General features: G+C 46.8%; 2 protein-coding genes across 8 annotated transcripts in view; one reads left to right on the forward strand and one right to left on the reverse strand.

Annotated features, from left to right (window-relative positions):
• LOC137306194 (interferon-induced protein 44-like) overlaps positions 1-12,995 on the forward strand; it is a 105,083-nt gene that overhangs the window by 23,562 nt on the left and 68,526 nt on the right. Inside the window, exon 7 of one of the 4 annotated variants that reach the window (XM_067975284.1) lies at positions 11,133-11,387. The exons of 1 other annotated variant lie outside the window; for it this stretch is intronic. In XM_067975284.1, coding sequence (XP_067831385.1) covers positions 11,133-11,165 — 33 coding nt within the window. In that variant the 3' untranslated portion in view covers positions 11,166-11,387. Of the gene's footprint in view, positions 1-4,093; positions 4,878-8,023; positions 8,188-11,132; positions 11,388-12,995 lie in introns of those variants that run through there. 2 more of the 4 variants (XM_067975285.1, XM_067975287.1) reach the window with 2 other exon arrangements.
• LOC137306193 (uncharacterized) overlaps positions 3,492-12,995 on the reverse strand; it is a 31,042-nt gene continuing 21,538 nt past the window's right edge. Inside the window, exons 6-12 of one of the 4 annotated variants that reach the window (XM_067975280.1) lie at positions 12,711-12,866; positions 11,024-11,266; positions 10,177-10,326; positions 9,599-9,754; positions 7,906-8,157; positions 5,052-5,184; positions 3,492-4,851 (exon numbers count right to left, since the gene is read on the reverse strand). In XM_067975280.1, the coding sequence (XP_067831381.1) occupies positions 4,848-4,851; positions 5,052-5,184; positions 7,906-8,157; positions 9,599-9,754; positions 10,177-10,326; positions 11,024-11,266; positions 12,711-12,866 (1,094 nt within the window). In that variant the 3' untranslated portion in view covers positions 3,492-4,847. Of the gene's footprint in view, positions 4,852-5,051; positions 6,344-7,905; positions 8,158-9,598; positions 9,755-10,176; positions 10,327-11,023; positions 11,267-12,710; positions 12,867-12,995 lie in introns of those variants that run through there. The other 3 variants (XR_010958834.1, XM_067975281.1, XM_067975282.1) reach the window with 3 other exon arrangements.

Raw genomic sequence — 12,995 nt, forward strand, 5'->3', positions numbered from 1 at the left:
CCAAACTCTCTCCCCCCCTCCCCCCCATCGCCCAAATTCTCTCCCCTGACCCCCTTTGCCCAATCTCTCTCACCCCTGACCCCCTTTGCCCAATCTCTCTCACCCCTGACCCCCTTTGCCCAATCTCTCTCACCCCTGACCCCCTTTGCCCAATCTCTCTCACCCCTGACCCCCTTTGCCCAATCTCTCTCACCCCTGACCCCCTTTGCCCAATCTCTCTCACCCCTGACCCCCTTTGCCCAATCTCTCAGTCCCCTGAACCCCATTACCAGCCCCCAGGAATCAAGGCTCTATTCCGGGAGGGTTGGTAACCCAAACTCAATCTAACTGGGTTTTCCCCTAAGAAGCAGAGACCATTTCCTCCATTACAGTGACCACCCTTTGAAACTATTCCATTCCCTGTCAGACTCTTCGGCCCGTCCTGAGCTGTTGAAAGCCGCTCGACGAATCGCACCGCCTTTTCTTTCTCACCCCTTGGCCCCGCCCACGGTCAGCGCACTCGCTCCCCATTGGCTGAGATTCTGAAACCCCACCCTTCACCCGATGCCGCTACCCAATTCCTGCGTTTCGATTGGTTGCCTGAGATGTCAATCATCACAGTTTAGGAGGACACCACGCCCCCCCCCCAAGCCCCACCAACGGCTAAGGCACGAGGGTCTCATTAGCATAACGGACAACAGGGGCACGTGACGCCCCCCCCCCCGAGGAGACGGCGGGGCTGCGATGATTGACGTTTGAAACCACCAATGGAAATTCAGCTGTCGGGCAAGGACGTCAAAATAAGGCGGGAACGGTGAAATGCAGCCAATAGGAGCGCGGTGTGCGTGTTGTGGCGGGAAGGACTTGTTTTTGCGGCCGGAGGTTGGATTTCTGCTGATCCGGAGGAGAGGGAGCGCCAGATCGGCAAACAGACGGAGCGCACTCGGTGTTCGCTAAAGTTTGGTGAGAGAGGTGAGGGAGCAGTCGGAGCAACGGGGGGGGGAGACCAGGGCGCGGAGGGGGAATCAGGGCGTGAGAGGCAGTGAGGGGTCAGCCGGTAAGGGGTCAGGGTGCGAGGGGCAGTCGGTAAGGGGTCGAGATGTGAGGGTCAGTTGCAGAACGAACTGTAAAAGGTCAGTCAAATGTGGAAGTGTAGTAAACAGTGAGGAGGATAGTGATAGACTTCAGGAGGATATCGACAGGCTGGTGGAATGGGCGGACATGTGATAGATGAAATTTAACACAGAAAAATATGAAGTGATAGATTTCAGTAGCAAGAATGAGGAGAGGCAATATAAACTAGAGGGCACAACTCTAAAAGGGGTACAGGGACAGAGAGATCTGGGGGTATATGTGCACAAATTTGTTGAAGGTGGCAGGACAGGTTGAGAGTGGTTAAAAAAGCATACAGTATCCTGGGCTTTATAAATAGAGGCATAGAGTACAAAAGTATGGAAGTCATGATGGATCTTTATAAAACACTGGAGTTTTGTGTCCAATTCTGGGCACCGCACTTTAGGAAAGATGTGAAGGCTTTGGAGAGGGTGCAGAAGAGATTTACTAGAATGATTCCAGGGATGAGAGACTTCAGTAACGTGGGTAGACTGGAGAAGCTGGGGTTGTTCTCCTTGGAACAGAGAAATTTGAGAGGGGATTTGATAAGAGATATTTAAAATCATGAAGGGTCTAAACAGAGTAGATAGAAAGAAAGAAACTTTCCATTGGCGGAAGGGTCAAGAACCAGAGGACATAGATTTAAGGCGATTGGCAAGCGAACCAAAGGTAACATGAGGAAAATCTTTTTTACACAGCGAATGGTTAGGATCTGGAATGCACTGCCCGAGGGAGTGGTGGAGGCAGATAAAATCATGGCCTTCAAAAGGGAACTGGGTAAGTATTTGAAAGGAAAACAATTGCAGGGCTACGGTGATAGGGCAGGGGAGTGGGACTAGCTGGATTGCTTTTGGATAGAGCCGGCACCGACTCGATGGGCCAAATGGCCTCCTTCTGTGATGTGACCTTTCTATGATTCAGGGGTCAGGGTGTGAGTTAGTGTGTGATCAGGATGCAGGGTGCCTGGGGTCAGTGGATTCAGTGTGAAGAGAGTATGAACAGTCTGTCCCATCCTGCTGCTTGCAGAATGCCCTCAACAAATCAGGTTGTGTGCACCAGACTGTCTTGTTTCAAGCTATAAATCTGCTGACTGGGATGAGGAGCCTGTTCTGTGGTCCAGCTGATGCTTTTACTCTTCTGAACCTTCAGTCTGTCTTATTGAAGAAACTTCAATCACTTGCAACAGATTCCTCTCCTTGGCTGAACCAAGCTGTTTGACCCAGATTTGAGGTTCAAACCCCATATCCAATTCTATCTCCAAGATTGCTTACTTCAGTTTTTGCAATGTTGCCTACCTCAGCCCCCACTACCAAAACTCTTATGCACCCCTTAATCCAACCCCTAGACTTGATTTTCTGTTTGCCCGCTTCTAAATTTTGATCCTCCAACTTATCCAAAACCCTGCCGTGTGCATCCTGTCCCACTTACCGATCACTCCCATCCTCACTGGCCTGCACTGTCTCCCTAATCCCCAATACATCAAATTTAAAACTTATACCCTCATCTACAAATTCCTCTATTGCTTTACCCCACCCTACCTCGTTAACCTCTTCCAGGCTTGCCTCCCTTCCCGTCCTCTGACTCTGACCTTTTGTGCATCTCCCCCTAACTCTGTTCCAACATTAGTGACTGAGTCTTCAAGTTTGCTCCAAAGCAGGTGTTAATTCAGAGGAAACTCCAGGCCTTTTTTCCTCTCTCAGCTTAATGCACTTTCTAGTTTTGGAGCACAAAACAAAATCTACAGCTGTGGTGTGTAATCAGCACGTTCTAATTTTTTTCTCACTTACACAAACATGCAGCCCCTTTGATTCTTTAAAACTGCATTCAATATAAAATTCACTTGATAAAGTTTTGAAATTTGTCCTCTAATCATCTTGAAAAGCAACTGATCATAAACTACTAAAAGCTAATGAAAATATTCCATCGATGCATCCTTGGAAATTTTGGGAGTATCTGATTCCTTCAACTGTAATCATTGTGAAAAATGTTTTTTAAATTTTGTTTATATGCTTATTTTGGACATTTCAGTTACTGAGGGAAAAAATAGCCTTTCAGAAAGCATTTTAAGGGGGAAAGATAATACAGCAGCACCTCATACCTGTAGATGTACAGATAAATGGGATAAGCTAAAAAAGAAACAATACGCCTGATAAACCTGGAATAAAAGACAGGGGAGATAGGAGCGAGAGAGGGGGGAGGAGAAAGAGGGGGAGACTGCAGAATGGGGGCCAGCATTTTATGCAGAGCGTGGAGCAGCAACAGCAATGAGTGGGAGCAATAAAGGGGTACCAGCTCTATGAAAGAACTACCAATTATTCCCACTCCCCTGCTCTTTCCCCATAGCCCTATTACAGTAATCAACGTGAATGTTGTAGATCACCACTGAATAAAGTGAAGACTGCATGCAATGTAACTAGTTTTATTTAAACTGCAGTCAGTGCTTATATAAAACCACAACCCCTCATCAGTTGGAGGGGATTAGAAGGACTTCAGTATACTAAAGTTAACTGAACATTAGGTGCTAGTTACTCATCTTTGTTCTTGCATTCAGTGCACTTTAACAAGGTGAGAACTAGTGGGTAAACACAGTCGTTTCTGCCCAAAATAAATGGAGCACTTATGACACTGTCGACGGCAGCTTTGAAATGGACGTTAGTGCAAATAGTTAATGGTTAGCGTATTTTGGCCGATATAAGCAGTGGAGACTAAGTATATTCCAGAAAGTAGCAAAACACTGCATCCAGATTCGATCCATTTACCAATTAGCCAATTCCGGTTAAAAATATATACATGTATTGTTACACTGCCCCATTGCATCTCTACCCAAAGCACATTCTACAAAGTTATCAATTATATCATTTAAATTAATCGAATCAAGGGAATTCCTTTCAACAAAAAGGATGATTAAGTTTTCAATCTCACGAAGCCTGGGTTTGATCAACTGCTTTTGCACTACAATTATATTTAATTGAAAATTTTTATTTTGTTTTAAATACCACAGCCTCTCGGCAAGTTTTTATGAAGAGCACAAGACCAGTAACATCATGATGTTGAAACACAATGAAGCCCATGTTGGGAGGGGGAGGCGGAGGGGCAGAGCAACTCGCAGAGGGCACTTATTATAATCTAAGGAAACGGAGGCAGACCGGAGACTTAATGTGCGCTTACAGCACGGGCCTCGACGACATTCTGCGATGTCAGGTTACAGTTCGAGTCAGACTCAAAAATGGCACGGCGATCGGTAATTTCAAAGTAAAGTGAGTAAATTATGTACAAAATTGGCCGAGCTCAAAGTGATTGGTGAGCGAGGGAGGGAGGCATCGTGATCTGGTCACCCCCACTGATTCCACCGTAACATCAGCGAGCAAACAGAAGAATCCCCGCGGAAATTCACCCTCTGGGACCACCTGTCACAGAACAGGAGAATCCCCGCGGAAAGTCACCCTCTGGGACCACCCGTCACGGAACAGGAGAATCCCCGCGGAAATTCACCCTCTGGGACCACCCGTCACAGAACAGGAGAATTCCTGCGGAAATTCACCCTCTGGGACCACCCGTCACAGAACAGGAGAATCCCCGCGGAAATTCACCCTCTGGGACCACCCGTCACAGAACAGGAGAATCCCCGCGGAAATTCACCCTCTGGGACCACCCATCACAGAACACAGAAGTTTGAGAAATATATAAAGATGGGAACGTCCATTTTTCATGTAACCTGTTGACAGGGATTTTCTGGGCAGTCATTTCCTTCAGAATCACCTGAAAGTAAACAGAATATTCAGATACTTGGAATCATTTCTGTGATTATTATCTAGTCTCCCACTTATATAGATGTGTGGAATATGTGAGTTACAATCAACACATTTTTTTTGCCCAAGGGTATTAAGGTCATGTAAATTTTAACGGATGATACCAGCACGATTAGTGGAACCCATTAGTTCTCCCCCTCTTTCTCTTACTTTATGCTTGCCAATGTGGATTGGTGAGGCAGTTGCCCAGGTGAAACTTCTGTCTTTGAACTGCTTTCACCTTTACCCAAGAGCTCAGTACATTCAATACCTTCCTCGACTGGACTCATTTTGTCCTCTTGCTCTATGATGAAAACAGATAGAAAGTATTCATTTAACAAGACTGCCATTTCATTATTGTCTCAGTGGGTAGCACTCTCGCCTCTGAGTCAGCAGGTTGTGGGCTCAATCTCCACTCCAGACTCTGGAGCCTATAATCCAGGCTGACATTTCAGTGCAGTGCTGAGGGAGTGCTGCACTGTCGGAGGTGCCGTCTTTCAGATGAGACGTTAAACCGAGTCCCTGTCTGCCCTCAGGTGGATGTGAAAGGTCCCACGGCTACTATTGGAAGAAGAGCAGGGGAGTTCTCCCCGGTGTACTGGCCAATATTTATTCCTCAACCAATGTCACTAAAATAGATGATCTGATCATTTATTTGATTACAGTTTATGGGAGCTTGCTGTGCGCAAAAATTGGCTGCCATGTTTCCTATCTTTACGATAGTGACTACACTTCAAAAGTACTTCATTGGCTTTGGGACGTCCTGAGGTCGTGAAAGGCACTGTATAAATGCAAGTCTTTCTTCTCTTTCATTATAGTCTCTCCTGCATCTATCTTTAATGGGCCCACATTCCCATTTACCTCTCTATTTCGCTTAGTTTATTAATATAAACTTTGGTTGTTAGTTTTGACATCCTTTACAGGTATTTTTCATATTCCCTTTTGCACCTCATTACTTTCTTTGTATCCCTTTGTTACTTTTTAAAACTCTCCCACCAGAGGAAATAGTTTCTCTTTATCTACCCTATCAAATCCTTTTGTCATTTAAAACACCTCGATTGGATCATCTCTCAATCTTCTAAACTCAAGGGAATACAAGACAAGATTATGTAACCTGTCCTCGTAATTTAACTTTAAATCCCGGTATCATTCTGGTGAATCTGCACCAGTACAGGTCAGTAAACACCCATTTACCCGACTCTCTGCCTTCTGTCTAACTATGCAGCTACATTCTTTAATATTATGTGCCTTAATTTTTACAAGTCTCTAACACGGTACCGTATCAAACATCTTGGAGAATCCACATACAACATTCATTGCGTTGCTTTTGTCTGTGCACTGATTTCCTCAAAAAATTAATTTGTCAAACATGACCTGCCCTTTACAAAAGCAAAATACTGCAGATGCTGGAAATCTGAAACAAACAGAAAATGCTGGAAATACTCAGCAAGTCGGGGCAGCATCTGTGAAGAGAGAAACAGAGTTAATGTTTCAGGTCGATGACCCTTCATCAGAACTGGAAGTAGTTGAAGATTAAACAGTTTTTAAGCAAGTAAATTGCCGTTTCACCTTGAAGGAGTGTTTGGGGCCCCGGACGATGGGAAGGGAGCAGGTGAAAGGGCAGGTGCTGCACTCGCATGGGAAGGAAAGTGGGTGTTGGAAGAGTGGACCAGGGAGGGAGCGATCCCTTCGGAATGCTGAAAGGGAGGGGAGGGGAAGATGTGTTTGGTGGTGGGATCGCGCTGGAGGTGGAGGAAATGGCGGAGGATGGTATGTTGAATGTGGAGGCTGGTGAGGTGAAAGGTGAAGATGAGGGGGACCCTATCATGGTTCTGGGAAGGAGGAGAAGGGGTGAGGGCAGAAGTGCGGGAAATGAGATGGACACGGTCGAGGGCCCCGTCAACTACAGTGGAGGGGAATCCTCGGTTGCAGAAAAAAGGAAGACATATCGGAAGCACTGGTGTGGAAGGTGGCATCGTCAGAACCAATGCAACGGAGAAACTGGGAGAAGGGAATAGAGTCCTTACGGGCAGCGGGATGGGAGGAAGTGCAATCAAGGCAGCTGTGGGAGTCGGTGGGCTTGTAATAAATATTGGTTAAGAACTTAAGAAATAGGAGCAGGAGTAGGCCAATCGGCCCCTCAAGCCTGCTCCGCCATTCAATAAGATCATGGCTGATCTGATCCTAATCTCAAATCTAAATTCATGTCCAATTTCCTGCCCTAAGAATATTGGTTGACAGCCTATCCCCAGAAATGGAGATAGAGAAGTTGAGGAAGGGAAGAGTCAGAGATGGACCATGTGAAGGCGAGGGAAGGGTGGAAATTGGAAGCAAACTTGATGAAACGATGAACTAATGTCTAGCCTCCTGTCCTCCGATTGGACAAACTACACTTCAATCAGAAGCCCGTTGTCCAATGACAGTGCTGTAACTGGTTTTGGGGGTGGGGGGGGAGGAGGAAACACCAAACCCCGCCTTCATCCAGTGGTGATTGGTGGGCAATTCAAAGCTTTGATTGGCCCAGTGGCTTGTCTGTCATGTCAGCCAGGGCAGGGTCTGGAGGCCACCTGGCGGTGGGCCCAATTTCACAATACACCCCCCCCAGGAGAGCAGGGTTTAGGGTGGGGTTAGGAACCCCGTTTGGCTGAGATCCGCCTCTCAGTGTCTGATGGTTTACAAACTGAATGAAATCAATAAATAAATAAAGATTCCGGTTTCACTAAAATCGTACAGAACAGAAAGAGGCCATTTGTCCCACTGTGCCTGTGCAATCTCTTTGAAAGAGCTATCCAAAGAGTCCCACTACTCGGCCCTTTCCCCACAGCCCTGCAAATTTCAAATTTCCTCCGTCATTAATGTCATTGCTATTTTTAGGATCGGCCGGTGGGGGGGGGGGTGCGGATGTGATCTGTGATGTCCCCATCGACATTAAACGTGCCCTTGCTGTTGGTGTGAAAATATTTACCCCCAACGGTAACCCGTACCCCTGGAAGAGGCACATTTTACGTTCCACGGCAGTCATTACCTTGTCTTGTCTGGCTGTTCCTTTGCCTGATTATCTCTCTGACTGTCTGAATAGCTTCGGGGCAGCTGAAAGGATTGGACACGAGCATTTTCCACAAAGCATCTTTCTCTTTCCACAGAACTCGAACAACTTTTGTATCTTCATGAAATAAATCCGGCACAGTTATCATCTCCTCTCCCACTTTGGATTTCTCTGAAATCTTTTCAAGCAAAAACACGGCACAAATGTCTTCCTTTTGTATTGTCTCATTTTCTAAAGTGCAAATCAACGGAATAATTTCAATACTTTGTCTGCAATTTCCGGGTATTTTTGTTGCAAGATATCAGACGGATGCACATTAAACTCACATATACACAGTACAGAGAGGATCACACACTGTGCTATTGTGGGAGAGTCTATACTTTCTGTCCTTGTGGGTCACTTGTCACATACCATGGGTCACACAAAGTTTAAATGGACGCTCCCATTAAACTGGATTTCTCTCAAGCTGCTGATACAACAACTTGCATTTATAAAGCACCTTTAATGTGGTAAAAACCCCAAGGCGCTTCACAGGAGCGAGCGGACAAAATTTCACACACAGCCACATAAGCAGATATTAGGACAAATGACCAAAAGCTTGGTCAAAGAGGTTTTAAGAAGCCTCTTAAAGGAGGAGAGGGGCAGGGACAGGGTTAGGGAGGGAATTCCAGAGCTTCGAGCTGAGGCAGATGAAGGCGCAGCCAATGGAGCAATGAAAATCGGGGAACAGCAAGAGACTTTAATTTCTCTCTCCACTCACCCCAGTTACTGTCCACATTTGACATTAGGCACGAGGATAACATTCATTTTTGAAAAATTTCTGGCAGCAATCCGCCCCCTTTTAAACCAAATATGCAAGTTTATCCGGGGGAGGCAATTCCTCTGCCGGCCCCTCCTCATCCTCTGCCTGCAGTTTGAGGTGCGCTTCTTCCTGGGATACTGCAGGAAATCCACTAGATCTGTCTCTAATTGGCTCAGTGGAACCTTCATCAGCAGTATCCGACCCCCACAACCCCGAGAGTGGCAGGATGGTGCTCAGGGGTAATGCTGTCTCCGCAAACCTGGCCTCCTGCTCCACACTACAGTCACGGGCAACCACCTCTGTCAGCTGTGGCTCAGTGGGTAACACTCTCGTCTGTCAGAGGTTCAAGTCGCACTCCAGACTCTTGAGCACATAATCCAGACTGACACTCCCAGTGCCAGCACTGAGGGAGATCTGCACTGTCAGAGGTGCCGTCTTTTCGATGAGATGTTAAACTGAGGCCCCATCTGCCCTCTCAGGTGGGCATAGAAGATCCCACGGCCGCTATTCAAAAAAAGAGCAGGGGAGTTCTCCCCAGTGTCTTGGCCAATATTTATTCATCAACCAACGTCACGAACAGATTATCAGGTCATTATCTCATTGCCGTTTGTGGGATCTTGCTGTGTGCAAGTTGGCTGCTCCGTTTCCTACTTTACAACTGTGACTACACTTCAAAAATACTTCATTGACTGTGAAGTGCTTTGAGACGCCCTGAAAGGTGCTATATCAATGCAAGTTTGTTCCCTCTTTATAAAATTAACCGATTCCCAGGATCACACACAATCTCAGGCAGATAGGGAGGGGAGAGAGATAAGAGAGAAAAATCTACACAGGGAGAGACAAAGACTAATACAGAACGAGAGTAATTACTTGTGATCCATTGTTGAGCATTTCGGAGATCCTCAATTTCACGAGACACTTTGTAGACAAACAGAATACACGGAATCCCTGGCCCTCCTTCACAGCTGGAAGTTTCTAGTTTTTTCAGAATATCTTCATGTATTTTTCCTTGACCGTAACATTCCACTGGTATAAAACAGAACTTGTGCTGAATCATTCATAATTACAGAGATATTTTAATCAGTGTATGATTTTCAGAGACTAAAAGAGAAAAGCATTAAGTTTAATTTCCAGTAACACCAGGTGACATTCTTTTGAGGAACCAAGCACTGAACTAAGAGACTGGCAACCACTAGTGTAGGTGAACAATACGGGTGTAAATTAGGGACACCCAAGGGACTTACATCAGGTGTCCTTATTTTCAAAATGGTCATTGTAGGGACAGTAAAGCGGATGGCCAGATATCCCCGGATTGACTATTTCCTGCAGCGTTCCTTCTTTTGGGTGACTCGTAACTGCCCTCAAATGGCCCAGAGCCTCCCCCACCCCCCGGGGCCCCCTCCCCCTCCCCCTCCCCCCGGGCCCAGATTCCCCTCACTCTCTCCTACCTTGACACCGAAGCTTCTCCTTGTTCTTGCTGTTGTTCTGAACTCCCCGCCCCAGACCCGAGTTTCCCGGTGGAGAATCCCCGGCGCTCATCACTGACCGGGACCCACAGTCCGTCCACACATCTGCACAAACATCAGCCTCCTCTCCTCCTATTGGACAAACCACACGTCAATCCGAAGCCTGTTGTCCAATGAATGCGCCACAAACAGTTTTTTTGGGGGGGGGGGGGGGGGGCGGGAGGAGGAAACGCCAAACCCCGCCTTAGTCCGGTGGTGATTGGTGGGAAATTCAAAGCTTTGATTGGCCCGGTGGTTTGTCTGTCATGTCAGTGAGGGCAGGGCCTGGAGGCTGGAGCCCGCCTGGCACTGGGTCCAATTCCTCAATTCACCCCCCAGGAGAGCAGGGTTTAGGGTGGGGTCAGGAACCCAGTTGGCCGAGATCCACCTCTGCGTCTGATGGTTTACAAACTGAAATAAATAAATACACGGAGATTCCAGTTTCAATGTAATGATACAGCACAGAAAGAGTCCATTTGGCCTTTTGTGCTTGTGGAATCTCTTTGAAAGAGCTCTCCAAATAGTCCCACAACTTGGGCCTTTCCCCACAGCCCTGCAAATTTCACCCCCGTCATTAATGTCGCGCGAGGGGCAACGGCTGTGGGGGGGGGGGGGAACACCGAGGGGAACGTTCGGGGCGGTGGGGTGGAGAGTCTGTGATGTCCCCGCCGACTTTAACCTCCAGCTGCTGCATTAAACGTGCCCCTGCTATTGGTGTGAAAATATTTACCCCCAACGGTAACCCGTACCCCTGGAAGAGGCACATTTTACGTTCCACGGCAGTCATTACCTTGTCTTGTTTGGCTGTTCCTTTGCCTGATTATCTCTCTGACTGTCTCAATAGCTTCGGGGCAGCTGAAAGGATTGCCCATTTTCCACGAAGCTATCTCTTTCCACAGAACTCGAACAGCTTTCGTTTCCACATGATATAAATCCGGCAGAGTTATCATCACCTCTCCCACTTCGGATCTCTCTGAAATCTTTTCAAGCAGAAACACGGCACAAATGTCTTCCTTTTGTGTTGTCTCATTTTCTAAAGTGCAAATCAACGGAATAATTTCAATACTTTGTCTGCAATTTCCGGGTATTTTTATTGCAAGATATCAGACGTATGCACATTAAACTCACATATACACGGTACAGTGAGGATCACACACTCTGCTATTGTGGGAGAGTCTATACTTTCTGTCCTTGTCGATCACTTGTCACATACCATGGGTCACACGAAGTTTAAATGGACGCTCCCATTAATCTGGATTTCTCTCAAGCTGCTGATACAACAACTTGCATTGATATCGCGCCTTTAACGTGATAAAAACCCCCCAAGGCACTTCACAGGAGCGAACAGACAAAATTTCACACAGAGCCACATAAGCAGATATTAGGACAGGTGACCAAAAGCTTGGTCAAAGAGGTTTTAAGAAGCCTCTGAAAGGAGAGGGGCAGGGACAGGGTTAGGGAGGGAATTCCAGAGCTTCGAGCTGAGGCAGATGAAGGCACAGCCAATGGTGGAGCGATGAAAATCAGGGACCAGCAAGAGACTTTAATTTCTCTCTCCACTCACCCCAGATACTGTCCACATTTGACGTTATCCTCGTGCCCAACATTCATTTTTGAAAAATTTCTGGCAGCAATCCGCCCCCTTTTGAACCGAATATGAAAGTTTATCCGGGGGGAGGCAATTCCTCTGCCGGCCCCTCCTCATCCTCTGCCTGCAGTTTGAGGTGCGCTTCTTCCTGGGATACTGTAGGAAATCCACTAGATCTGTCTCCAATTGGCTCAGTGGAACCTACATCAGCAGTATCCAACCCCCCCCCGCCCCTAGAGTGGCAGGGTGGTGCACAGGGGTATTGCTGTCTCCGCAAACCTGGCCTCCTGCTCCACACTACAGTCACGGGCAACCACCTGTCAGCTGTGGCTCAGTGGGTAACACTCTCGTCTGTCAGAGGTTGAAGTTGCACTCCAGACTCTTGAGCACATAATCCAGGCTGACACTCCCAGTGCCAGCACTGAGGGAGATCTGCACTGTCAGAGGTGCCGTCTTTCGGATGAGACGTTAAACCGAGGCCCCATCTGCCCCCTCAGGTGGGCGTAGAAGATCCCACGGCCGCTATTCAAAAAAAGAGCAGGGGAGTTCTCCCCAGTGTCTTGGCCAATATTTATTCATCAACCAACGTCACAAACAGATTATCAGGTCATTATCTCATTGCTGTTTGTGGGATCTTGTTGTGTGCAAGTTGGCTGCTGTGTTTCCTACTTTACAACTGTGACTACACTTCAAAAATACTTCATTGGCTGCGAAGCGCTTTGAGACGTCCTGAAAGGCGCTTTATCTATGAAAGTTCCTTCTTTCTTTATAAGTTAACCCATTCCCAGGATCACACACAATCTCAGTCACAGATAGGGAGGGGAGAGAGATACGAGAGAAAAATCTATACAGGGAGAGACAAAGACTAATACAGAACGAGAGTAATTACTTGTGATCCATTGTAGAGCATTTCGGAGATCCTCAATTTCATGAGACACTTTGTAGACAAACAGAATACACGGAATCCCTGGCCCTCCTTCACAGCTGGAAGTTTCTAGTTTTTTCAGAATATCTTCATGTATTTTTCCTTGACCGTAACATTCCACTGGTATAAAACAGAACTTGTGCTGAATCATTCATAATTACACCAGAGATATTTTAATCAGTGTATGATTTTCAGAGACTAAAAGAGAAAAGCATTAAGTTTAATTTCCAGTAACACCAGGTGACATTC

Source organism: Heptranchias perlo, chromosome 42 (assembly GCF_035084215.1).
Source record: "Heptranchias perlo isolate sHepPer1 chromosome 42, sHepPer1.hap1, whole genome shotgun sequence".
In the NCBI taxonomy this organism is placed as follows: domain Eukaryota; kingdom Metazoa; phylum Chordata; class Chondrichthyes; order Hexanchiformes; family Hexanchidae; genus Heptranchias; species Heptranchias perlo.